The following is a 25,068-nucleotide window of genomic DNA, read 5'->3' as shown; positions in this document are numbered from 1 at the left end:
GTAAAGAGATTGAGGGAGTAAACAATGGAGCATTCTGGGTGAGAGCCTAAATGGCTGACATAAGTGCCCTTTCCATCACAATAATGACCACTCACAGAGTCACTACAAACATAGGATACATTCCTCAAGGCCCCAGCTACTGATCTGTAGAGGTAAACTCAAACACTGGCCAGCCTTCCCGCCCCTCCCCCCTTAGAGCCCCTGTGAGTTACATTATTAACCTTCCCCCATCTTGTCCACCTTGACGTGAAATGTATGTAGCCTACAGTTGAAGTCTGAAGTTTACATACACTTAGGTTGGAGTCATTTAAACTTGTTTTTCAACCACTTCACACATTTCTTGTTAACAAACGATAGCTTTGGCAAGTCGGTTAGGACATCTACTTTGTTCATGACACAAGTAATGTTTCCAACAATTGTTTACAGACAGATTATTTCACTTACAATACACTGCATCACAATTCCAGTGGGTCAGAAGTTTGCATACATTAAGTTGACTGTGCCTTTAAACAGCTTGGAAAATTCCAGAAAATTATGTCATGGCATTAGAAGCTAATCAACATCATTTGAGTCATTTGTAGGTGTACCTGTGGATGTATTTCAAGGCCACCTTCAAACACAGTGCCTCTTTGCTTGACATCATGGGAAAATCAAAAGAAATCAGCCAAGACCTCAGAAAAAAGGTTAATCCTTGGGAGAAGTTTCCAAAAGCCTGAAGGTACCACGTTCATCTGTACAAACAATAGTACGCAAGTATAAACACCATGGGACCACGCAGCCGTCACACCGCTCAGGAAGGAGATGAGTTCTGTCTCCCAGAGATGAATGTACTTTGATGCAGTAAGTGCAATTCAATCCCAGAACAACAGCAAAGGACCTTGTGAAGATGATGGAGGAAACCGGTACAAAAGTATCTATATCCACAGTAAAACGAGTCCCATATCGACATAACCTGAGAGGACGCTCAGCAAGGAAGAAGCCACTGCTCCAAAACCACCATAAAAAAAGTCAGACTACGGTTTGCAACTGCACATGGGGACAAAGATCATACTTTTTGGAGAAATGTCCTCTGGTCTGATGAAACAAAAATAGAACTGTTTGGCCATAATGACCATCATTATGTTTGGAGGAAAAAGGGGGATGCTTGCAAGCCGAAGAACACCATCTCAACCGTAAAGCACAGGGGTGGCAGCATCATGTTGTAGGGGGTGCTTTGCTTCAGGAGGAACTGGTGCACTTCACAGTATAGATGACATCATGAGGAGGAAAATTATGTGGTTATATTGAAGCAACATCTCAAGACATCAGTCAGGAAGTTAAAGCTTGGTCGCAAATGGGTCTTCCAAATGAACAGTGACCCCAAGCATACTTCCAAAGTTGTGGCAAAATGGCTGAAGGACAACAAAGCCAAGGTATTGGAGTGGCCATCACAAAGACCTGACCTCAATCCCATAGAACTGATAAAGCGTGTACGAGCAAGGAGACCTACAAACCTGACTCAGTTACACCAGCTCTGTCAGGAGGAATGGGCCAAAATCCACCCAACTTATTGTGGGAAGCTTGTGGAAGGCTTCCCGAAACATTTGACCCAAGTTAAACAATTTAAAGGCAATGCTACCAAATACTAATTGAGTGTAAGTAAACTTCTGACCCACTGGGAATGTGATGAAAGAAATAAAAGCTGAAATAAATCACTCTCTCCACTATTATTCTGACATTTCACATTCTGAAAATAAAGTGGTGATCCTAACTGACCTAAGACAGGGAATTTTTAATTAGATTAAATGTCAGGAATTGGGCAAAACTGAGTTTAAATTTATTTGGCTAAGGTGTATGTAAACATCCGACTTCAACTATATATGTATATGTGAACTTGTTGACATGCAAGGGAAACGTCTGCATAATTAAATCCTAGCCAGTCTCCATAGGCATGAGGCATGCAGCGACTTGCACCTTAACCTCCGCGAGTCCAGGCTGCGAGCTGGAGCATTTCTCATACTCCTGGTAAAATGTTGTCACTTAAAGTCAAGCCCCTGAGTAACTTTCACCCCTCTTACATAGAACTACAAACACTTGGGAGAGCTTGTAAAAAGCACTCCAATTTGCCAGTGCTTGTAAGAAGCACTATATCGATGTATATTTTACCATTACTCTCTTTTTAGATGCAATGCAATAGAAGTTCTCTTGTTGGCCTTCTAGGATAACTAATAGTCCTTCAGGGATTGCTCCTCTGTCACAACTGGCATACATTCATATCACCATAATGTTTCTGGCAGGTCAAAAGAGAACATTGGCGTCAGGTTTGGCTGGGGAAAGCAGCTCAACCTTTGTGGGGGGTGTTTATTTTCAGTGGAGTTTACTGGGGTGCACACTTGTGTTCCTGTGTTCCTGGGCAAGCTGGAATGACCTTTTGCACTAATTTGCCAGCTTGTTGAGGGAAAAAAAACGGGGGGAGATTCGGGGGTCGCAGTTGCAAAATAGCCCACAGTGAACTGAGAGACTCTGTGTTGGCATCTCTTCTGCTTTTAAACATATTCACGATTGACAGCTCTCTGGACCAATAAGGAGGCAACTCGGCCCATAGGTATCGGCATCCAGTGAATGGCTGTAAATCCTTTGGGCCCACTTATAGAGTTCCCTGCTGCTGCTCACATTTGGCTACTCTCCCCGGGTGAACACCAATGCCTCTCCCTCGGCATGCCTTCCCTACACACGGGTCTGATCCGATGTCTCTCAAATGGCCGTCTGCGCCTGTCCCCTTCAAATGTGCTTTCTTAAATAAACCAGCGCTGGTGTGGAATAAATCACTCAAGGGAGAAGTGCCTGGGTAGAGAAACTCCACTCCACTTAACTGGGCAAGTCAGTTAAGAACAAATTCTTATTTTCAATGACGGCCTAGGAACAGTGAGAAGAACAACAGATTGTCAGCTCAGGGGTTTGAACTTGCAACCTTCCGGTTACTAATCCAACTCTCTAACCACTAGGCTACCCTGCCGCCCAATACAAAACCCACCCAATCCCGGCGGACTATGTGCCTTTGTTTTCCCCTTTGTCAGCAGTGAGGAAACCAGAGCACTCAGCAATGTCACTCTTTGTCACTCATTTTGGGGAAAAGACTGACTGGCCTTGGGAGTGCTATATACTGCACAATGGTTATACAATGATCATTGCTTACTGCTGTCCTTCATTTTTATATAGAGGGGAATGTTGTTGTAGCGATGGATGTTGTGAGAAAAATCCTCAGTTTATGAAGCAATGTGAGTATTACCACCCCAATGAAAGACTGTAATTGCATAATGAGGGGTTATGGCAAGTTGTGCTAACCACAACCACCTCAGCCACACAGTAATAAAAGGCATTGGTGCCACAGCCCAAAATAGGCCCAGCCTCCCAGGGGGTGAAATGGTTCTAGTACCATTAGTAGAGACTACCAAGTCCCTGAATCTGCAGTTTAGCAGTATGTTAGATTCTACCACATGTACAGTATATACAGGTGAAGTTCTACTCTATAGCCACCACTCTCTGAGCTAAAACTATTGCTTGCCTTTGCTCAAGATCCATAGAAACCGTACATTCTAAGTATATGTCCTGCAAGTATAATGTAAACCTTTCTGTAACTAGGCTGACAAGAAGTATAGGGTGTGGTTCCATTTGATCGTATTAAAACAAATATAAGTCACATGTAGCAGGTGTGAGTGAGTGAGTGCTACTGTCATGTCATAACCAAATCAACTGGATCCTACCCTACTGTAGAAACTAGGCTGTCTTCCTAAAGGGTATGTGGGCTAGGTAGGTTCTGTATAGGTCAGCTATTGAAAATTACATGTTTTAGTCAAGGGGGAAAGATCCAGGCTGTATCACAACCGGCCGTGATTGGGTTATCCCATAAAGTGGCCCACAATTGGCCCAGCGTCGTCCGGGTTTGGCAGGTGTATGCCGTCATTGTAAATAAGAATTTGTTCTTAACTGAATTGCCTAGTTAAATAAAGGTTAAATACAAAAAAACAAAAACTATTTTTTAAACTGGCTTCGCTTATCTCCCTGGCAAGCCACATCCTGCTCCCACTTTGCAGAGACTTTTCAGTAAACTCTTTGAACTGCGCTGGACAAAGCAAACGGTTGCTGCTGTAGCCTAGAGAACTAAACAGGCAGAGAAACTGTTGAAAGTTTGGACACACCTACTCATTCAAGGGTTTTTCTTATTTTTTTTTTGTTTACTGTTTTCTATATTGTAGAATTAACAGTGAAGATATCAAAACTATGAAATAACACATATGGAATCATGTAGTAACCAAAAAAAGGGTTAAACAAATCTCTTCAAAAGTAACCACCCTTTGCCTTGAGGACAACTTTGTACACTCTTGGCATTCTCTCAACCAGCTTCATAAGTTAGTCACCTGGAATGCATTTCAATGAACAGGTGTGCCTTATTAAAAGTTCATTTGTGGAATTTCTTTCCTTCTTAATGCATTTGAGCCAATCAGTTGGGTTTTGACAGTTGTGTTTTGTCTCGTCATTTTAGTGTTTTAAGTCTTTGGCTTGTAGTGAGATTTTGCTGGGTGGTATACAGAAGGGTGGTATACAGAAGATAGCCCCATTTGGTAAAAGATCAAGTCCATTTTATGGCAAGAACAGCTCAAATAAGCAAAGAGAAATGACAGTCCATCATTACTTTAAGACATGAAGGTCATTCAATCTGGAAAATGTCAAGAACTTTGAAAGTTTCTTCAAGTGCAGTCGCCAAAACCATCAACCGCAATGATGAAACTGACTCTAATGAGAACCGTCACAGAAATGAAAGACCCAGAGTTATTGCAGCCCAAATAAATGATTCACAGAGTTCAAGTAACAGATACATCCCAACATCAACTGTTCAGAGGAGACTGCGTGACTCAGACCTTCATGGTCGAATTGCTGCAAAGAAACCACTACTAAAGGACACCAATAAGAAGAAGAGACTTGCTTGGGCCAAGAAACCCGAGCAATGGACATTAGACCGGTGGAAATCTGTCCTTTGGTCTGATGAGTCCAAATTTGGCGATTTTTGGTTCCAACCGCAGCGTCTCTGTGAGACGCAGAGTAGGTGAACGGATGATCTCCGCACGTGTGGTTCCCACCGTGAAGAATGGAGGGAGGTGTGATGCTGTGGGGGTGCTTTGCTGGTGACACAGTCAGTGATTTATTTAGAATTCAAGGCACACTTAACCACATCATTTAACACATTATTCTGCAGCAATACGCCATCCCATCTGGTTTGCACTTAGTGGGACTGGCATTTGTTTTTTTGTTTTTCAACAGGACAATGACCCAACACACCTCCAGGCTGTGTAAGGGCTATTTGACCAAGAAGGAGAGTGATGGAGTGCTGCATCAGATGATCTGACCTCTACAATCACCCGAACTCAACCCGATAGAGATGGTTTGGGATGAGTTGGACCGCAGAGTGAAGGAAAAGCAGCCAACAAATGCTCAGCATATGTGGGAACTCCTTCAAGACGGTTGGAAAAGCATTCCAGGTAAGCTGGTTGGGAGAATGCCAAGAATTTGCAAAACTGTCATCAAGGCAAAGGGTGGCTACTTTGAAGAATCTAAAATATATTTTGATTTGTTTAACACCTTTTTGGTTACGACATGATATGTGTTATTTCATATTTTTGATGTCTTGACTAGTCGAAATAAAGAAAACCCCTTGAATGAGTAGGTGTGTCCAAACCTTTGACTGGTACTGTATATCAAATGTGTGTTGGTTAGAAAGAGAAAGAAAGAGCGAGCAGGGGAGAGAGGGAGGGGGATAGGGAGAACATTTATTAAAATGCTTCTGGCAACCTAGTCTGCCCCAATGTAACAAATTAAAAGTGAAGAGGCTTGTTACACGAATCCATTGAGATTCACACAAAGCCTCCAACATTCCTATCTACAGTGCAATGCTAATGACCCTACTTAGAAACAGGAATATAATTTGACTTAACGGAAAACGGAATCTTAAAATGACTGCAAGCCACAATGATAAGACTGTGTTGATGCTATACTCAACATCGCTCCACTGGGAACTTGTGGAGAGTAAAATTCTCTAACCACTGTCTATCCCTGGCACCAGTGTCTATAGCCACAAGTTCTGACAAACAGTATTCCCAAAAAAATCTGGCCTGTGAGACAATCAACTGTTGCTTTAACTCCCTTCGCTTCCAGTTGTGAAATGACAGGACCTGTAAAGAAGAACATGGAATTGACCTACATTTCTTTGTGTTTATTTATTATTATGAACAGGTTTTAGTATGAATCAAGGTGTGAGTCCAGGTTTAAGAGAATAGACAGTGTGTACCTGACAGATGATACTCATAACACTTATGACACCAGTCATAGCACCTTTCAGTGTTTCAATATCGTTCAGAACAACCTTCATAACGCATTTATTCAACATCATTCATAAGGTATCCTCCCCCAGTAAATTGTTACATGTCATGTCAGAGCGCTTCCTGATCAGGTTTAGCAACATCTCCTTGCAATGTCTCTCTGCCCCTTGTGTTTTCTCTCATTTCATGACATGTCTGTGGTGAAGGATTTGTCTAAGCTTAGCTAATCCATACACAGATATCTGTGAAGTTATGGGAGGGCAACCCAGATGGTCACGTTTAGTATGCTCATTCTTACATACCTCAGTGCATGAATTCTTACGGAGAAACAGGGAAACATTGTAAGGACATTTCCCAGCCCAACATTGACATAAGATGTTTGTCATGTGGAATTTTTGTTAAGGATGGGGTTATCCATGCCAAAGATGACAACTGGCAAGACCCCATTCTGTCCTTAGGCCAATCTGGACTTAGTTTATTGTTGGGGTAGATTTACAGCTAACCAAGAATCACTTTTATAACTATTATCTTGATGCTCTTGGGCTCCCAAGTGGCGCAGTGGTCTAAGGCACTGCATCTCAGATCTTGAGGTGTCACTCCAGGCTGTCTCACAACCAGCCGTGATTGGGAGTCCCATAGGGCAGCACACAATTGGCCCAGCGTCTTCAGGGGTTTAGCCGGTGTAGGCCGTCATTGTAAATAAGAATTTGTTCTTAACTGACTTGCCTAGTTAAATGTAAAAAAGAATGCCCAGTACGCTTTCTTTTTCCAGTAACAGGTACCAGACCGTAGCAGGTACCAGACAGTAGCTAACAGTAACATCCACCAGACACGAGCTAATAGTAGCAGGTACCAGACAGTAGCTAATAGTAGCAGGTCCCAGACAGTAGCTAACAGTAGCAGGTACCAGACAGTAGCAGGTACCAGACAGTAGCTAACAGTAACAGGTACCAGACAGTAGCTAATAGTAGCCGGTACCAGACAGTAGCTAACAGTAGCATGTACCAGACATTAGCTAACAGTAACATGTACCAGACAGTAGCTAACAGTAACATGTACCAGACAGCAGCTAACAGTAACATGTACCAGACAGTAGCTAACAGTAACATGTACCAGACAGTAGCTAACAGTAACAGGTACCAGACAGTAGCTAACAGTAACAGGTACCAGACAGTAGCTAACAAGTCTAAAAAGAAAAAGCTAAAAAGATATGTATACATTTACATACATGGTTCTAATAAAACCATGGAAACACCATAACAGGTCATAAATAAACAAGAAAAAAATGTTTGAGTCCGGAGAGATAAGCAGCTTTCACAAAATCCAGATGAAAAAGTAGTGATAGAGAGATGGTAAAAAAAACAGATAGATTATGAAGGGGAACATGCTGCCCTATATTAATGGCTCACCAGGCCAAAGGCTGCCATGGCAGAGGGTGGAAATGATCTAAGGGAAATTTTTGTATTTCACCAGCTAATGTCAAGATTGGGGAGAGTGCACTGATCCTCGATATGTGCCTTGGTAATGGAGTAACAGTGGTGGTGATGCCGCCAGGGTCGTATTCATTAGGGCCCACCGTAGCAAAAATGTTTTGCAACGGAAAACGAAAATGGGCATGTCTTATTGGACTAGTTTAGGTAGTCACTCCCCTTTTCTGTCCCTAAGGACAAAGAAGGGCTCAGTTCAGTGTGTTCCGGACAGAGTGGCAGACTGCAGTCACAACACTGGCAAACTGTCAACCCGGGCACTGACTAGCCCCACTTCTACCCCAACTCATTACATGCACCAGCCCGACACGTGCATCTCGCCATCTCTTCAGCTCCACCACACTGCTGCTAGCAGTGGAGGCTGCTGAGGGGAGAACGGCTCATATTAATGGCCGGAATTGAGCAAATGGAATGGCATCAAACACCTGGAAACCGTGTGTTTGATGTATTTGATACCATTTCGCTGATTCCGCCCCAGTCATCACCACAAAGATATTCTCCCCAATTAAGGTGCCATCAACGTGCTGTGGATTCTAGAGACTGACCAGATGGGGCGAGGGTGCATATGTGAAAATAAAAAGGTCCTATAAAACATTTATAGAATTAATAAGTACATGTCTGTGAGCAGATACTGTGTCCTTTTGAGTGGTATTCATTTTGCAAGCCTTTTCACTGTCCCAGTAGCTGTTAGTTAACTTCATCCATTTGTTTGAGCCAGGTTACAATTTGGAAATAACAAAAACTCAGGACTAGAATCAATGATCACAGAAACAGAGGACTAGCAATACAACAAATAATTTAGTAGGGAAAGGGACTGGGGTTGGCCAACCCACTCAGGCACCACAAAGCATTTGCAGAAAACACACACCCTTTCCTTCATCCCATCTTTTGGGGTGGTGTATATGGTGCTTACACACATTGGTGCCAAAGAGGCTGGGCTAACAGAGGAAGACCGATACTTAATGAGCTAGACAGGGCCATTTGAAACATTTGTCATTTAGCAGACGTGCTTAACCAGAGTGACTTACAATTAGAGACCGCCTAGAGACACCCTTGTGGATTATTCAGTGTTGGCAGTACAAACCAAATTCCCCCAAAACTCTCTCCATACTTCTCATTCAAACTCCACTGCTCTGTTTGGGCAGAGTCTTTTACACAACTACAACAGAGAACAAACTTTTGACGTTGCAACCACAAAATCTATACCATTCACACATATTTCAATGTCTGGGGATAGTTACTTCATTTAGAAATAGTTCAATGTGTTGGATACAAACATAAGTGGATGCATTTCAATGATTGGATACAAACATAGGTGGATGCATTTTTGCACGTTTTCCTTTTACCCCTTGGCTTCATGCGATTGACAGTTTTAGCCAAAGCTAAGCCACTTTTACATGAGTGAAATCGGAGGTTGAATTTACATACCTACAAAACATCTACAAAGCCATTTCTGGAACCTTAACTTACATATCCTATCCCTCAAGAATTGTTACAATTAGACCACTTTGTTCTCACTTCTCTCCTAAGTGCTATTCTTTGATCTCCTCCCTCCCTTATGGTTAAAAAGGAAACATGTTGGAGCATAATAGCAGTAGATGTTTCCCCAGCCCTGAATTTCTCCCCCACCAACCTGAACCCCATCCCTTTGTCTCTGCTGCTCATATCTGGGCTGATTTCTGTGACGCATCACCGGATAGCCAATGAGAACGCTTCTTTTAGGTTTGTTGTTCCAGGCTTGCGTCATGGAGACACCAAAGTGGTGTTTTTGCCCAGTGATGGGCGACACAGGACGTAGGGCGGAGGGGGAGGATCTCGTGCCATGGGCAGAAGGGCACGTGTCACCCAACGAGGCCCCGTCTCTGGCCTGTCACAGGGCATCACATCTGCCAGAGAGCATCTGAGCGAGCAATGAGCATGCATTCTCTAGCATTAGCTTTCGCCCCCGCCCTGACTCGTTAAGGAGGAATCATGCAGAATAGCAGGCTCCAATCTGCCTTCTCTGGGCTTGCGACGAATAAACAAGAGCGATTTTGGTGTGATCCCCAGTTGATCAAGCTATCCGCCTGACTGAAGATGATTCAGGGGGAAAGCGACAATATTTTGCTAAAAGTGTTAACAGTTCCCTTATTGCTATTGGTGGCTTGGGCATAAACAACAGGGGCTAATCTATCAGACTGGTTTCTAAAAGACAACCAAAACAATGACAATTCAGACTTCTCTATTAAGTGACAGGTTAAACCTAAACTATTTGAACACAAATTCAACATGGAACATTCTAAAACAACACATACTTTCTCCTAGTTCTGACAAACATCACTTAAAAGCAAGCAAGCCAACAAGCAACCAATGACCCTTTGATCATAAAAACATTCTTATATCTTTCACATGTTTTCAGAGCTCAATATCTATCTCCTTAATACTCATCATCCTAAACTTTAGGAGGGGGACAATGAGGAAATAAACTATTCCTCAGATCCATTGTGCCAACTCTTGATGGCGCCATTCAAACAATTTTCTTATTTAGTACTGACATTCTTCAGCATTCTTCAAAATAATCTGTATAAAGAACTGGACTTGTGAATCAACAAGCCGTACACAAACAGCTTTCAACCCCTGTCCCTCTTATCTGAAGTCCTCACCAGTCACCACTACCCTCTCACCCTCCCGAACATGGCCATGCTATAAGTATCTAAGACGCATAGCTTCTATACAGTCTACCCAGCTATAGAAGAGAACATTCTGTAGAGATAACATGGAACAGACAAGGAGGGGCCTCAGAATTGCTGATGCTTAACTGGTGCATGAGTCTACCTCCATCCCTCAAATATACTGGGCTGGCAGGATCTCAAAACATGGATTTTGTTTAGGGATTTGACCCTTTTTTTCTCTCAAATTTTTGCCTAAAACGACACACCCAAATCTAACTGCCTGTAGCTCAGGACCTGAAGCAAGGATATGCATATTGTTGATACCATTTGGAAAGGAAACACTTTGAAGTTTGTGGAAATGGGAAATTAATGTAGAAGAATATAACACATTAGATCTTGCAAAAGATAATATAAAAGAAAAACACGTTTTTTGTGGGTAAAAAAAAAAAATTCTTTGAAATGCAAGAGAAAGGCCAATATATGACTTGGGAATCTAGGCACAATTTAGATTTTGGCCACTAGATGGCAGCAGTGTATGTGCAAAGTTGTAGACTGATCCAATGAACCATTGTATTTCTGTTCAAAATGTTGCATCAAGACTGCCCAAATGTGCCTAATTGGCTTATTAATACATTTAAGTTCATAACTGTGCACTCTCTTCACACAATAGCTTGGCATTCTTTCATTGTCATAGCTACTGTAAATTGGACAGTGCCGTTAGATGAACAAGAACTTAAGCTTTCTGCCCATATCAGATATGTTTTTGTCCTGTGAAATGTTCTTGTTACTTACAACCTCATGCAAATCATATTAGCCTATGTTAGCTCAACCATCCCACAGAGGGACACTGATCCTGTAGAGGATAATCTGTACACATTCTAAAATGAGTGCCATTGGAGAACATAACAATTCAAATTTGTGACTGTCTGACAGTTACAGCAAAATATATGAACAAAAATATAAACAATGTAAAGTGTTGGCCCCATGTTTCATGAGCTGAAATAAAAAGATCCCAGAAATGTTCCATATGCAAAGAAAGCATATTTGGGCACAAGATTTGATTACATCCCTGTTAGTGAGCATTGCTCCTTTGCCAAAAGAATCCATCCATCCACCCAACAGGTGTGGCATATCAAGAAGCTGATTAAACAGCATGATCATCACACAGGTGCATCTTGTGCAGGGGACAATTAAAGGACACTAAAATGAGCAGTTTTGTCACACAACACAATGCCACAGATGTCTCAAGTTGTGGGAGCGCGCAATTAGCATGCTGACTGCAGGATTGTCCACCAGAGCTGTTGTCAGAGAATTGAATATTAATTTCACTACCATAAGCCGCCTCCGTCATTTTAGAGAATTTAGCAGTACGTCCAACCAACATCACAACTGCAAACCCCGTGTAACAACGCCAGCCCATGACCGCCACATCCTGCTCCTTCACCTGCGGGATTGTCTGAGACCAGCCACCCAGACAGCTGATGAAATTGAGGAGTATTTGTCTGTAATAAAGCCATTTGTGGGGAAAAACTAAATTCTGTTTAGCTGGGTCTGGCTCTCCAGTGGGTGGGCCAGTCTCCCAAGTGAGACTTGCCAGAGATTGCCCAGCCATGTGACATCCATAGATTAGGAATTCATGAATTTATTTCAAATGACCGATTTCATTATATGAACTGTAACTAGGTAAATATTTGAAATTGTTTATATTTTTGTTCAGTATAGATTAAAACATTGCCCTGTGATTTTGCCACCACTGTTAAAGTGGTGCAGCAGTGGCTACGGATTTGAGGGCAGACTGGTACAGAGACTACAGACAGATACAGATGCCCCAGTTATGAAAAAGATAACGGCTGTTTGGAGGCCTGAACACTTCCTGTTCTGTGCAGCCATCATGCTCCTGCAGACACCCTATGATACAGGAAGTGGTGCTACGACACAGTCTAATATGCCAAATCCAACCAAACAGCTATTGAGTTGAACTGGTGTGGCAACAGCGTCATTTCACAGAGAAATTTAGAGATTAAGAGAAGTTTCCCTTAGTGAAAGATAAATATTGTGATAAAATGGAGCTTGTTCACATCAGTTTTTCCAGAATTCCCAAACACCTTAAAAATCATTACTAAACTGCCCCTGTTCTTATCATTCAAGTCACAGCTTTATTTGATTTTTCTAAACATCACAGAAATATACATTCATGTTATGATTCTTTAAAAAACTAAAAGTGACAGTATTAATGAAATCTTAAGTTTTATGTAGACCCATACAACGTTTACTGAAGTTAAAATATTCTGTGGTAACACCTAGTAGCTATTGCAGATCGAGTTCTTTAAAGAAAGCCAATGTTCTTTATCAAGACTCAAATCGATTAAACTGGAAACATTGTGGGAAAAACAAAGTTGTTATTTGGATAAAGTGCCTTTTCATAGATTTGGATAAGCAAGTTCCTAAAACGTTCAAATACTGCATTTCACTTTCACTGTTTTTTTTTTGTGTCTGACATTAACAGATATTAAACATGTGTGGAATTATTGACCAGTTTGAGACTCCTCCTCCACATCTACTTCACATGGCTCACTTTTATTTAACTATAAGAAATGACAAAAACCTAAGAGAGTTGCTTTCTCCTCACACTATGGGCCTGCCTTCAGTCATTACCAGATACATCTCAAATGCAGATAGCCTTCCCTTAAAAAATGATTACTGTTCAGTTATTTTACACACAGTCATATGCTTGGAGCACTGGCAAGTTTCACAGTACATTGGAATAATTAGTTTGGCATTTTTCTATCCCTTTTTAGCGCAGAACAGTATTGATGGCATCTTGCACGCATGTACCTTGGCAACAACTAAAGCTCAGGCCCAGCCTTACCATAGACAGCTGGTAGTACTTTTTACTCCCCCCCCCCCCAACCTTATCAGGACCACACGAACCCCACCGTGGGCCTTTCTTCACACACACACACACACACACACACACACACCCCAAATTGGTGTGAAAAATTAACAAGATACCGTTAAAAGCAGCAGCCCCCAAACTCTCCTCGCATTGAGAGTGATCCCAGTAAAACTCCAGTGTGTGAACAACGTGACTATGACTGATTGGTTGTGAAAAGGTGTTGTTCTGGACACCGACATCTCCATGTCTCCTCTCCGCAACATCTCTGCGTTGGTTCGTCTTCTCTCCAGGTTCAGGGTGTATGGGGATCTCTTCTCTTCTGGAGCCTCTGGACCTTCTCGGTCATCCGTTTGGCACTGTAGTAGGACAGGCTTAGGCCCATGATGGCCAGCATCATGGCTATCTGGTTGACCACGCGGTCCTGTGGCTGGGTCTGCACCTCACCCGCCACCTGTCTCTAGAGAGAACACACAAAAGGCAAAAAAAAAGGTGAGTGATCAATGCATGGGTCGGAGAAAATATCTGAACCAAATCTGGAAAAAACAATGCCTAAAATTTTGCCTAAGTCAAAGATTGTATAAAAAGATAATTGAGGGAAATGTACAGAAATAGAGGTAATAAAAGCGTCTTCCTTTCATAAACGATACCAAAACCCCAACTTCCCCAACACCACCAGCGTTCCATATATACACAGTGCCCTGTCATGTGCCTAGGGTTGTGTTTAGAACGGTTATTAAACATTTAGAGGGCAAGGATAGATTTGAGCAAAAAAGGGGGCACAATGTTCTTGGTACACGAGACCAAACTCCTTGCACGCTATACCAAAGGGCAGGTGCAGAAAGTTCCCTCACATCAGGAGGGTGTGTGGACTCCGTACAATACAGTCTCCCTCTTTGCACTCCATTATCCCTGGAGGGCCTCAAAGCAAATAAGATAGGACTCCATTTTAAGCTCAGGCGTTTAGAGAGCACTGCCATATCTTCAGTGAAAAAGGCCTCTGGATACACCTGCAAGATAGCAACTACACTACATGGACAGAAGTATGTGGACATCTGCTAGTCGAACATCTCACTCCAAAATCCTGGGCATTAATATACTGTTGGTCCCCCCTTCGCTGCGATAAAAACATCCACGCTTCTGGGAAGGCTTTCCACTAGATGTTGGATCATTGCTGCGACGACATGCTTCCATTAAGCAAAAAGATCACAAGAGAGGTCGTGCACTGATGTTAGGCGATTAGGCCTGGCTCGAAGTCGGCATTCCAATTCATCCCAAAGGTGTTTGATGGGGTTGAGGTCAGGCCAGTCAAGTAATCTACACCGATCTCGACAAACCATGTCTGTATGGACCTCGTTTTGTGCACAGCGGCATTATCAAGCTAGAACAGGAAAAGGGCCTTCCCCAAACTGTTGCCACAAAGAATCGTCTAGAATGTCATTGTATGCTGTAGCATTAAGATTTCAGTTCACTGGAACTAAGGGGCCTAGCCCGAACCATGAAAAAACAGCCCCAGACCATTATTCTATACAGTTGGCACTATGCGTTCGGGCAGGTAGCGTTCTCCTGGCATCTGCCAGATGGTGAAGTGTAATTCATCACTCCAGAGAACATGTTTCCACTGCTCCAGAGTCCAATGGTGGCGAGCTTTACACCACTCCAGCCGACACTTGGCATTGCGCATGGTGAGCAGCTCCCGACCAACAGCTATTGTGCTGACGTTGCTTCCAGGGGCAGTTTGGAACACGGTAGTGAGTATTGCAACCCCTGACAGGCGATTTTTACACGCTATGAACTTCAGCACTTGGCGGCCCCGTTCTTTGAGGTTGTGTGGCCTACCACTTCGCGGCTGAGCCGCTGTTGCTCCTAGAAGTTTCCACTTCACAATAACAGCACTTACAGTTGACCGCGGCAGTTCTAGTAGGGCAGAAATTTGACAAACTGACTTGTTGGAAAGGTGGCATCCTATGACGGTGCCACATTGAAAGTCACAGAGCTCTTCAGTAAGGCCATTCTAACGTTTGTCTATGGCTGTGTGCTCGATTTTATATACCCGTCAGCCTTGGGTGTGGCTGAAATAGCCAAATCCACTCATTTGTGGGGGTGTCCATATACTTTTGTATCTATAGTGTATATATGGAAGTGGGATTGGAGAGGTCTGGGGCTCAGAGGGGTTGGGTTAAATGCGGAAGACACATTTCAGTTGAACTGACTCGGTTTCCCCACTTTCCCTTTCAATGAGGATGTTAGAGACATCTGATTGCCTATGCCCACCTGAAAGCTCTCTCACTAATGGAGAGTATTGATTTAATAACCACATGGATAACTTATTGTATCTGAAAGCATTTTAACCATCATAAATCCAACCATAAATCCAATCAAGAATGCAGAGAAGTCCTCACTTCCATCACACATATTCAAATCCTCCAACTACAAAGGAAATCAATTGTCACAGCAACATGTGGAATTTCACATAACAGCGAGTCACTTTCTCCTAAAGTCTGTACTGGGGTCTTTGTTTTCCGAATGTGTTATTTTTACTGAGAAAACACTTTACACAAATGATGACATGCGTCACATTCATGACTGTAAAGGACTATTGCGGTGGAGGAGGAACAAAAAGGGGGAGGAAATACTATCGCCAACATTAGCGTCGATGCTAATCATATCAGTGGCTTTGTTGATGAAAGCAGATTGTGGGTGTCAGATGGGGGGGGGGGGGGGGGGGGGGGATCCTGGGGAAAGCGGCTACCATTATACACCAGGCCCAGATTCCCGCCTGGCTGAATTCAACATGGACTGACAAGTTAGTGTTGGTAATGCCGTTTTAACAACTGGTCACTTGCCTCGTTTAGAGTCCACAGTAGAACTCAGGCAAAAAGGGGGAAAACACTACTTACATTTTAAGAGGATTAGAGAGGTAGTTTTAATTTGCTTTCAGCTACTGGGTGTGAGCAGGGAACCCATGGCCTTGGAGTAACACTCAAATACTCTGAAGTGGTCCATTTTTCATTTTGCTTACATCCACATCTGAGCCAGGGGGGGGGGGGGTTAAACCTTGTCACACTGCTCTTACATTCCAAGTCAAGTGAATCATCGGAGCTGGCATTTCCTAAGTCAACAAGTACTCTATTGAAAAAAAATCGGTCATGGCCATTATTGTTATTCAAGCCTAAAGACCAGCAAATACAAAACTGTTAAAGGGAGAATAGGAATTTCATTGACTGGGTGGGAATGGACATGGTGCCCAGATGATTGATTACTAATGTATCTGCAACTCTACAACACAATACTGGTAATCAGTTTTTCTGAAATGGAATGTTTTTTTGTACAATCAAGTGTTGACGCTTCCATTTGGACTGCATCTTTACAGGATTCAGTGCTGACTCACCGTAACAAGTCATATCAATAAGTAGACAGAATCGTCAATATATTTCCATGAATTCATACAGTATTAGACACACCCAAAACGAAAAGGTCATCAACGGTTTACAAACCTGTAGGAGGCGGAAGTATCCAGGTGTCAGTCTGCCCAGTCTGATGATCATGTCTGTAGTGGGTCTGGGGTTGGTTTCTTTGTGCGGTGTGTTGATGCAGCTCTGGTCTGGAGACCTGCAGAGAAAGAGATAATGGAGTCACTCCATCTGACCACTAAGCCAATAGGAAACCATAATTCATCCCATGTGTAGAGGCATACTGATGTTTTCAGAACCATCCAAGCAGAAAACAATAGCATCAAACTAACTTTGTTAAAACACTGAGCCCCCCCTCCCCGGGGGGGGGGGGAGAAATGTGCTTACAAGTTAAACCAAAGCCTCTCTTCATGTTTGATACCGGCGACAGACTGGCATAATGAGAAACGAGGCCGTTCTCTATGCTTGCAAATGAACTCAAACCATTTGAATGGCTTCGAGAAAGAGAACAGTTCTTGCCTGAGGCAAAGACTAAGAACAAACCCAGTCTCCCTGATCCGGTCCACTGCAGTCTAGTCTCATTACAGACAAACCCGTCCAGAAAAGAGTACCGTCGTCAGGACTAACATCTGGTCTGGTTTTGGACCTGACACCGTTTCTCAGAACCTTTAAAAATGTTTTAATAATAATCTCAATCAGCACATCTGAACTAGATCTGACGAGGGCAGCAATGCTGCTATTCACGAAGCCGTGAACTTGGCCCGAAAAACGTTTGGGTGGAGGGACCAACACTAAAGAGATCCTAATTAACTCGTTATGCCATCATCTAAATGCATCTCTCCATGACCAATAACATGTGTCCTATGTCGAAGTTCACCAATCCGTGAACATCGCATCAATAACAACAATTTCACTGGGGAGGCCAGGGGAAAAGCTGGCAGTGTGCAGGGAAGGTAGAAACATGTGAGGTATACATCTGCCAACCTGGTTGTGATTACACCCTTTTGTTCATGCAAAAAAGGAGGAATGCACAAAAAAAATTACTAGAAATTTCAGGTTTCCGACTTGCTCCTGGGAAAAAAAGCGGTCCGGAATGCAGTCGTAAAACAAAACAAAAAAAAAACAGTTGGATCCTCCACACCTTCCACAGGCTCTGTGTTAAAGATCCTGTAGCTGCTACTCCAACTGGCCAATCTAAATTCCAACCATCTAGCGCCCAGACAACCGAAGAGCACCTGGTAGTTTGGGTACCCAACAGTGTGACTGGAACTACGGAGAAAGCTTCGGCTTTATGCTCCGCCCTATTATATAGCCCAGTCTCACCCAACCAGATCTGCAGACTTGCCCAACACACACACACAGCTGTCAAAATGCATCACTCTCTGTGGCTTGCGCTCTAACACACTCAAGCCCAACCCTCCTCCCCACCACAATAGTATAAAAACTCTGTGACCTGTCAGATGGTATTTGCTCATCCAGCCAACACATTGGAAAGAGAGAGGAGGAAACGTGTTTATAAGCTCAACAGCACACGTCTAAGGAAACGTGTGTGTCAACGCGTTGGATTATGTAACAACGTTGATCTGCCCTCTTAATCTCCAACAGTAGCAGAAATATCAGGATTTTCCTTCCAGAACTGACCACTCCTTGTTCATGTTGACTTGGAAGAACAACATCATTCACATTAGTGGGTCATTTCGCCTTTATGATTGTGGAGTCTGTGTTACATAAGCTCCTTCCATTTCACTGGGCTAATATTTGCTGTTTCTCTTCCAGAAATCTTCCAAACAATGATGTAACCAATGTTGACTCCACCTAATCGTTGAGTCTTCACCAGAATCTTACTTTTAATTATGTTCATGGCTTCATGCCAAATTATGGCATTGCTCGACATCCATACTGTTGATGGACAATGACCTCACAACCTTGTAGTAGTATCCCATCGTGCCATGCTAGATCAATGTCCTTTTGGGCAATGCTACTTGATGTGTTCTATATCTGAGGGGTTCCTTCACTACTCAACTATCAAAGATGTGTTACTACGGAGATTCATGGCCAAAGCCAGCTCCATCACTTTGTGGCCAAGATCACACAGTAGACCAATCAAAAGCCTTCTTTAAATCTGCCAGCAAAGCAGGGGTCCGATAAACAACCTTAAAATAATCTGATTGTTGGGTCTCCATTCAAGTAATCCAATTAAGTCAATCTATGGTTTTGAACAGGTTCTCTGTCGACATTCTCAAAGCTAAAAAAAATAACATACCGATATCAATTTATCCAATGTAATTAAATTTACAAAATCAGGGACAGTTGTCTGGTGAACCAATTTTGGGAATTGGAACTCTGGAAAGTTTTGAGGTCGAGGTTTGGTTATCGGCTAAATCTATTAAAAATATGAGTACAGTGAGAAGACATCCACCCTCATCAATACATCCTCTCAAATGACATGGGAATTGCCTGCCCTTTTTGGGTTCTGATCTTTGCAGTGGACATGGCTTCGGATCACGCTATAAAATGCCTGCTTAAGAGCTGCTTTCAGACCAGGAAGAAAGGGACAGAGACTGCGAAAACACACAAAAGGAAACTCTCTCCAGAAGTTCAGTGAGGATCTCTGAATGATCCAATGTTGACCTAAAAGACTAATGATGATAAATACAATCCACCTGTGTGTAATCAAGTCTCCGTATAAATTCACCTGCACTGTGATAGTCTCAGAGGTCCGTTAAAAGCACAGAGAGCATCATGAAGAACAAGGAACACACCAGGCATGTCCGAGATACTGTTGTGAAGAAGTTTAAAGCCGGATTTGGATACAAAAAGATTTCCCAAGCATTAAACATCCCAAGGAGCACTGTGCAAGCGATAATATTGAAATGGAAGGAGTATCAGACCACTGCAAATCTACCAAGACCTGGCCGTCCCTCTAAACTTTCAGCTCATACAAGGAGAAGACTGATCAGAGATGCAGCCAAGAGGCCCATGATCACTCTGGATGAACTGCAGAGATCTACAGCTGAGGTGGGAGACTCTGTCCATAGGACAACAATCAGTCGTATATTGCACAAATCTGGCCTTTATGGAAGAGTGGCAAGAAGAAAGCCATTTCTTAAAGATATCCATAAAAAGTGTTGTTTAAAGTTTGCCACAAGCCACCTGGGAGACACACCAAACATGTGGAAGAAGGTGCTCTGGTCAGATGAAACCAAAATGGAACTTTTTGGCAACAATGCAAAACATTATGTTTGGCGTAAAAGCAACACAGCTGAACACACCATCCCCACTGTCAAACATGGTGGTGGCAGCATCATGGTTTGGGCCTGCTTTTCTTTAGCAGGGACAGGGAAGATGGTTAAAATTGATGGGAAGCTGGATGGAGGCAAATACAGGACCATTCTGGAAGAAAACCTGATGGAGTCTGCAAAAGACCTGAGACTGGGACGGAGATTTGTCTTCCAACAAGACAATGAATCAAAACATAAAGCAAAATCTACAATGGAATGGTTCAAAAATAAACATATCCAGGTGTTAGAATGGCCAAGTCAAAGTCCAGACCTGAATCCAATCGAGAATCTGTGGAAAGAACTGAAAACTGCTGTTCACAAATGCTCTCCATCCAACCTCACTGAGCTCGAGCTGTTTTGCAAGGAGGAATGGGAAAAAATGTCAGTCTCTCGATGTGCAAAACTGATAGAGACATACCCCAAGCGACTTACAGCTGTAATCGCAGCAAAAGGTGGCGCTACAAAGTATTAACTTAAGGGGGCTGAATAATTTTGCACGGCCAATTTTTCAGTTTTTGATTTGTTAAAAAAGTTTGAAATATCCAATAAATGTCGTTCCACTTCATGATTGTGTCCCACTTGTTGTTGATTCTTCACAAAAAAATACAGTTGTATATCTTTATGTTTGAAGCCTGAAATGTGGCAAAAGGTCGCAAAGTTCAAGGGGGCCGAATACTTTCGCAAGGCACTGTGTATATATATATATTATTTTAAAGACATGAGGAAAGGGTGCCTCCTACTGGCCCTCCAACACCAGTTCCAGCAGCATCTGGTCAGTCCCTGGAAAGGAGACCAGGACCAACCCTGCTAAGCTTCAGAAGCAAGCCAGCAGTGGGATGCAGGGTGGTATGCTGCTAGCAAGAACCAGCATTCAGCAGTTTCTCCAAAACAGTTGCACCATATTTCATAAGCTGTTGAAACAAGATGCTTTCCAATTTAGCAGACATCAACAAAATACAATGAATACTTTTAGATAAGCAGTGCTGCAGAGTAATTGGGATCCCGAGTGGCGCAGCGGTCTAAGGCACTGCAACTCAGTGCAAGAAGCATCGCTACAGCCCCTGGTTTGAATCCAGGCTGTATCACATCCAGCCGTGATTGGAGTCCCAAAGGGCGGTGCACAACTGGCCCAGCGTCGTCTAGGTTTGGCCGGGTTAGGCAGTCATTGTAAATAAGAATGTTAACGGACATGCCTAGTTACAAAATAATTGCTAATAAACTGACAAAACTAAGGCTGTTCACACAGGCAGCCCATTCTGATCTTTTTTTCCCCACCAAATTGGTATTTTGACCAATCACATGAGTTTATTTTTACAGGGACAGTGCACATTAAATCAACGTTTCAGTAAATGTTCTGGTTTTAGCCAGCCGGCTAATTTTCAACCGCAGTCCCTGGGCAGGTTATTAAAAACAATTACAATACAGACAATCAGTGAGCAGTGAGCACACGCAGAGAAAACATAGGACAAGCAAGACGTAGCATGCAGACAGAGCAACATAGCACAAAAAGCAACAAGACAAAATCAATTTCCAGACATGGAAAGCAACAGTGTTTCCACACCTCACAAGCAACAGACATGGAAAGCAGCAATACACAACTAGGGATTAGGTTCACTAGTCTGACTGGCCTTTAGCCATGTCTTCATGTTTTTGTGAAAGTGTGATAGGTGGTGCAGTTATGTGTGTCTGATGGCAGTGAATTCCAAACATGGAAAGCGCTCACAGAGAAAGCAGATTGACTAAAGGTGCTTTTCCATAAGGAAACTATACAGTCACCGCTCATGGCAGACCTTGTGGATCTGCTGCCATATGTTTGGGTTTTCTGATTACCAAAAGTACTGAGTGGAGGGGGAGCCAGGCATTTAGGATCATGAATACAAAACATGCGTCGGTGTATTGCACAAGATTTTTCTGAGGATGTAACAGTGATGGCTATTGGGCTTCCTATCAAGCGCTTTGAGAGCCTGTTCATAGACAGACACTGGGTTTAAATGTTGTACAGCAAGCTTGGGCCCAACTAGTCAAGCAGTATGTTAAGTGGGGGAGTATCATAGATTTGAACTACAGTTTTGCTACCTCAATAGTCAAACAATTTCGTGGTCAAACATAGTCCGCGGCCCTAGCAGAGTAAGAGGAACAACTACTTCAAGAACTACTCAAATCAAATCAAATTTTATTTGTCACATACACATGGTTAGCAGATGTTAATGCGAGTGTAGCGAAATGCTTGTACTTGTTACTTCAGAGCGAGTGATGTCACCGATTGAAACTATTAGCGCGCACCCCGCTAACCAATTCACATCGGTTACACATGCACATATATCACTGTATAATCTGCATACATTTGAACTTCAGACCCAGTACATACAGAAAGCAGCTCATTAATGTACAGGCTGAACAGGACGCCCACATCATTGCTAAGAGTGGGAGACAGCTTTAACAATCTTCGACACCACAGGTAGTATACTAGTGAGCCTGTAGTTACTCACGTCAGCAGGGTCACCCGATTTAAAGATTGTCGTTATTATGGCCAAATTCCAGACCCATGGAAACACCCCCTGACCAATAGAAGTGTTGGTGATCTTAGTAATGGGGCCAATGAGTGAATGTAGTTTGTAAGAAAGGTAGAGTCCAGCCCAAACACATCTTTGGCTTTAGAGTTCTTTAGTGACCTAATCACCTTGCTCCACTCTGACTCAGAAACCTCCCTTGGGCTCAGTGCTAGTGAATGACACTCAACCTAAGAAACCAGTGGAGGGGTTCCGTGTCAGTACCCTGACAGAGTCAACAAAGTAGGAATTGAAGGCTATTGCGACTGCATCCTGTGTTAGACTGTCATTCACAGTGATATTAAGTCTTTTTGCAGTGTTACTATGGTCTTTCCCTGTTAACTTTTTTTTTTAGATTCTCCCAGATCAAATTAGAATTTCCCTTCGCTTCACCAATTATGTTAATTTAAAAAAAAGGTTTGCCTTGGCCTGTCTGATTTCTTTCATCACCTTATTTCTCAACATGGTAAACCTACATCTGTCATGCTCTAACTTGTACTTTAAGGATATTTTTAGAGCATGATCTCGTTCTGTCATCAGTTATCAGATTTCTCCATTTAGCCAAGGAATAGTGCTCTTTTGGCCAAGTTTGGATTTGATTTTCTTTAGGAAGCCATTTGTTGTAGTCTGGATTGTGGATAGAAGTATTTGTTTCCACATCTGTATAGGACAAGAGATCATTCCAGTTCATTTCCTTAATTACGTTTTCAAAATCATTAATAATTCTTAGAAAGCCTGGTCAACTCAGAATACCTAACAGTAGAGGTTAAACCTGTTCTTAGAAAGCTTTCTGGCTATAAGTGTCAGAGTATGATCAGATAGCCCAGTAACCATATTGAATGATTTAGTCAGTCACTCTCTCTGGTTTAATTACTGAACACCAGATCAATCTGTGTTTTAGAGCAACAAGTCACCCTGGTTGGCCCTTTAACTAGCTGTGTAAGGTTAAAAGGTATTAGTGATCAGTTTGAGGGTTTTCCTACAAGACATTTACTCATAATGAATGTTAAAATCTCCCATTAAGATTACCTATTTCCCCAAAATCACTTTCCCTAAGCATGTTATTAAACTGATCAAAAAAACACTTTTGGTAGAAGGCGGTCTATACATTCCAATAAGGGTCAAATACATTTGGTGAGATAGTGTAACGTTTAGGCCAATACATTCTAGTTCATTTTCACATGATCACTCAATTTGTTTACATCTGATGTGTTCTTTAATGTAAATCTGACCCCCTCTTCCTTCAATCCTGTCTCTCCTGAAAACATTGTAGCCAGGCACAATCAAAACAGCATATGGAGTTTTTAAATGGAGCCATGTCTCTGAAAGGCAGAGGAAGTCAAGGTTGGAGTCTGTGAGAAGATGTTGAATATATCACTTTTTGGAGTGACACTGGGAATGTTTAAGTGCCCCCTTTTTAGTCCCTTGGGCTTAGCTCGTGGGTCCCAGATAACTCGAGTGATTGACACATTGAAAAAAAAAAGTTACATTTTCTGTTTTCTGACGGCTGGGTTTGGGCCAATTCGGTAGTGCAATAAATTATCCCTTCTGCTTGCACTGGATTCAGGAACTAATCGCGTGCGAGAAGTTGAGTCAGGGATCGCGTATATCGACTTGGATATGTTTGTAGAGTCAAATTCCAACTTGGAGCCGGGTGACTCGAGAGAAACCATGGGACCATAGCACTCACCCACTTCCGCAGCGGCGACGATCAGTGGATCCATCCACTGCGTTCCACTCCGGTGAGTATCGTTGGCTCGGTGATGTTAGGCCCAGGGTTGAGTTGCACATCCCCGGAGGAGAGCCGGAGGGTAGTGAACAGGTAGTTTAACAGTTTCCAGTAAATGTTGGGACTTGTTTGTTACTTCAAAATGGTTCAGTGGAATGGGGAGCGAGGTATACTTGGCCACTATTCAGAATGTTACGGTATGCTGTGTACTTACTGTCCGCTCCCGTGGAACCAATGTGTTTGGTGTTGGTCTTCTCCGGCAGTAGATTGATTGTGTCATCCCAGCAAGGACTCACTGAGATCAGTAGGACAGCTACATAAATTTACAATCGTGGCAATGTACTGGAGAAAAAAAACGCATAATTGCGCTTTAAATCTTTGCATTAGTTACTTAGCTGGAGTCGGCGTACACCTGATGTTTTAGATAAAATAACAGCATCTGTAGAAGCCTCCTTTCCGTCTGCCGTCTATTACGTCAAATATTTTTTTATTAACTGGATCTGATGGCCAAAATATAAATTGTGATGAAAAACAATATTGGGCTGCCTGTCTAAGCAGCTTAAGTGGCTCCATCACCAAATTAAAACCCACACCTATTCATTCCAAATGAAGAGTTAAATTTAACCAATCAATAATATCTATCCCATTGAACGGTTATACTTTAATTACAAAAATCAGTTTTAAAAAAAAGTATAAAATAACTTTGCCTAGC

At 42.6% G+C, this 25,068-nt stretch overlaps 1 protein-coding gene across 3 annotated transcripts; it reads right to left on the bottom strand.

The window, feature by feature from the left end:
* Positions 1-13,451: 13,451 nt before the first annotated feature.
* Positions 13,452-24,698, bottom strand: LOC139366349 (putative transmembrane protein ZNF593OS). Of its 3 annotated transcripts, none has more exons than XR_011626749.1 (3): positions 17,782-18,080; positions 16,882-16,996; positions 13,452-13,844 (listed from the first exon to the last, which is right to left on the bottom strand). XR_011626749.1 is itself a non-coding variant. In XM_071103732.1 (3 exons), the coding sequence occupies exons 1-3, from the start codon at positions 24,416-24,418 to the stop codon at positions 13,680-13,682; spliced, it is 381 nt and encodes a 126-aa protein (XP_070959833.1). In that variant the 5' UTR covers positions 24,419-24,698; the 3' UTR covers positions 13,452-13,679. The 3 variants fall into 3 exon arrangements, 1 of the variants encoding a protein (XP_070959833.1); XR_011626750.1 differs by having other exon boundaries at positions 17,842-18,080; XM_071103732.1 differs by lacking the exon at positions 17,782-18,080 and adding an exon at positions 24,318-24,698.
* Positions 24,699-25,068: the final 370 nt, after the last annotated feature.

Source organism: Oncorhynchus clarkii, chromosome 2 (genome assembly GCF_045791955.1).
Source record: "Oncorhynchus clarkii lewisi isolate Uvic-CL-2024 chromosome 2, UVic_Ocla_1.0, whole genome shotgun sequence".
In the NCBI taxonomy this organism is placed as follows: domain Eukaryota; kingdom Metazoa; phylum Chordata; class Actinopteri; order Salmoniformes; family Salmonidae; genus Oncorhynchus; species Oncorhynchus clarkii.
The sequence above is the reverse complement of the archived record's forward strand: the minus strand, read 5'-3'. Positions and strand labels throughout refer to the sequence as shown.

Coding starts and splice junctions, on each gene's coding strand:
- LOC139366349 (XM_071103732.1), bottom strand. CDS start 24,418: ATGTGCAACTCAACCCTGGGCCTAACATCACCGAGCCAACGATACTCA. Junction 16,997..24,317: donor CGTCGCCGCTGCGGAAGTGG/GTGAGTGCTATG, acceptor CTTTCTCTGCAG/GTCTCCAGACCAGAGCTGCA. Junction 13,845..16,881: donor GATACTTCCGCCTCCTACAG/GTTTGTAAACCG, acceptor TGTTCTCTCTAG/AGACAGGTGGCGGGTGAGGT.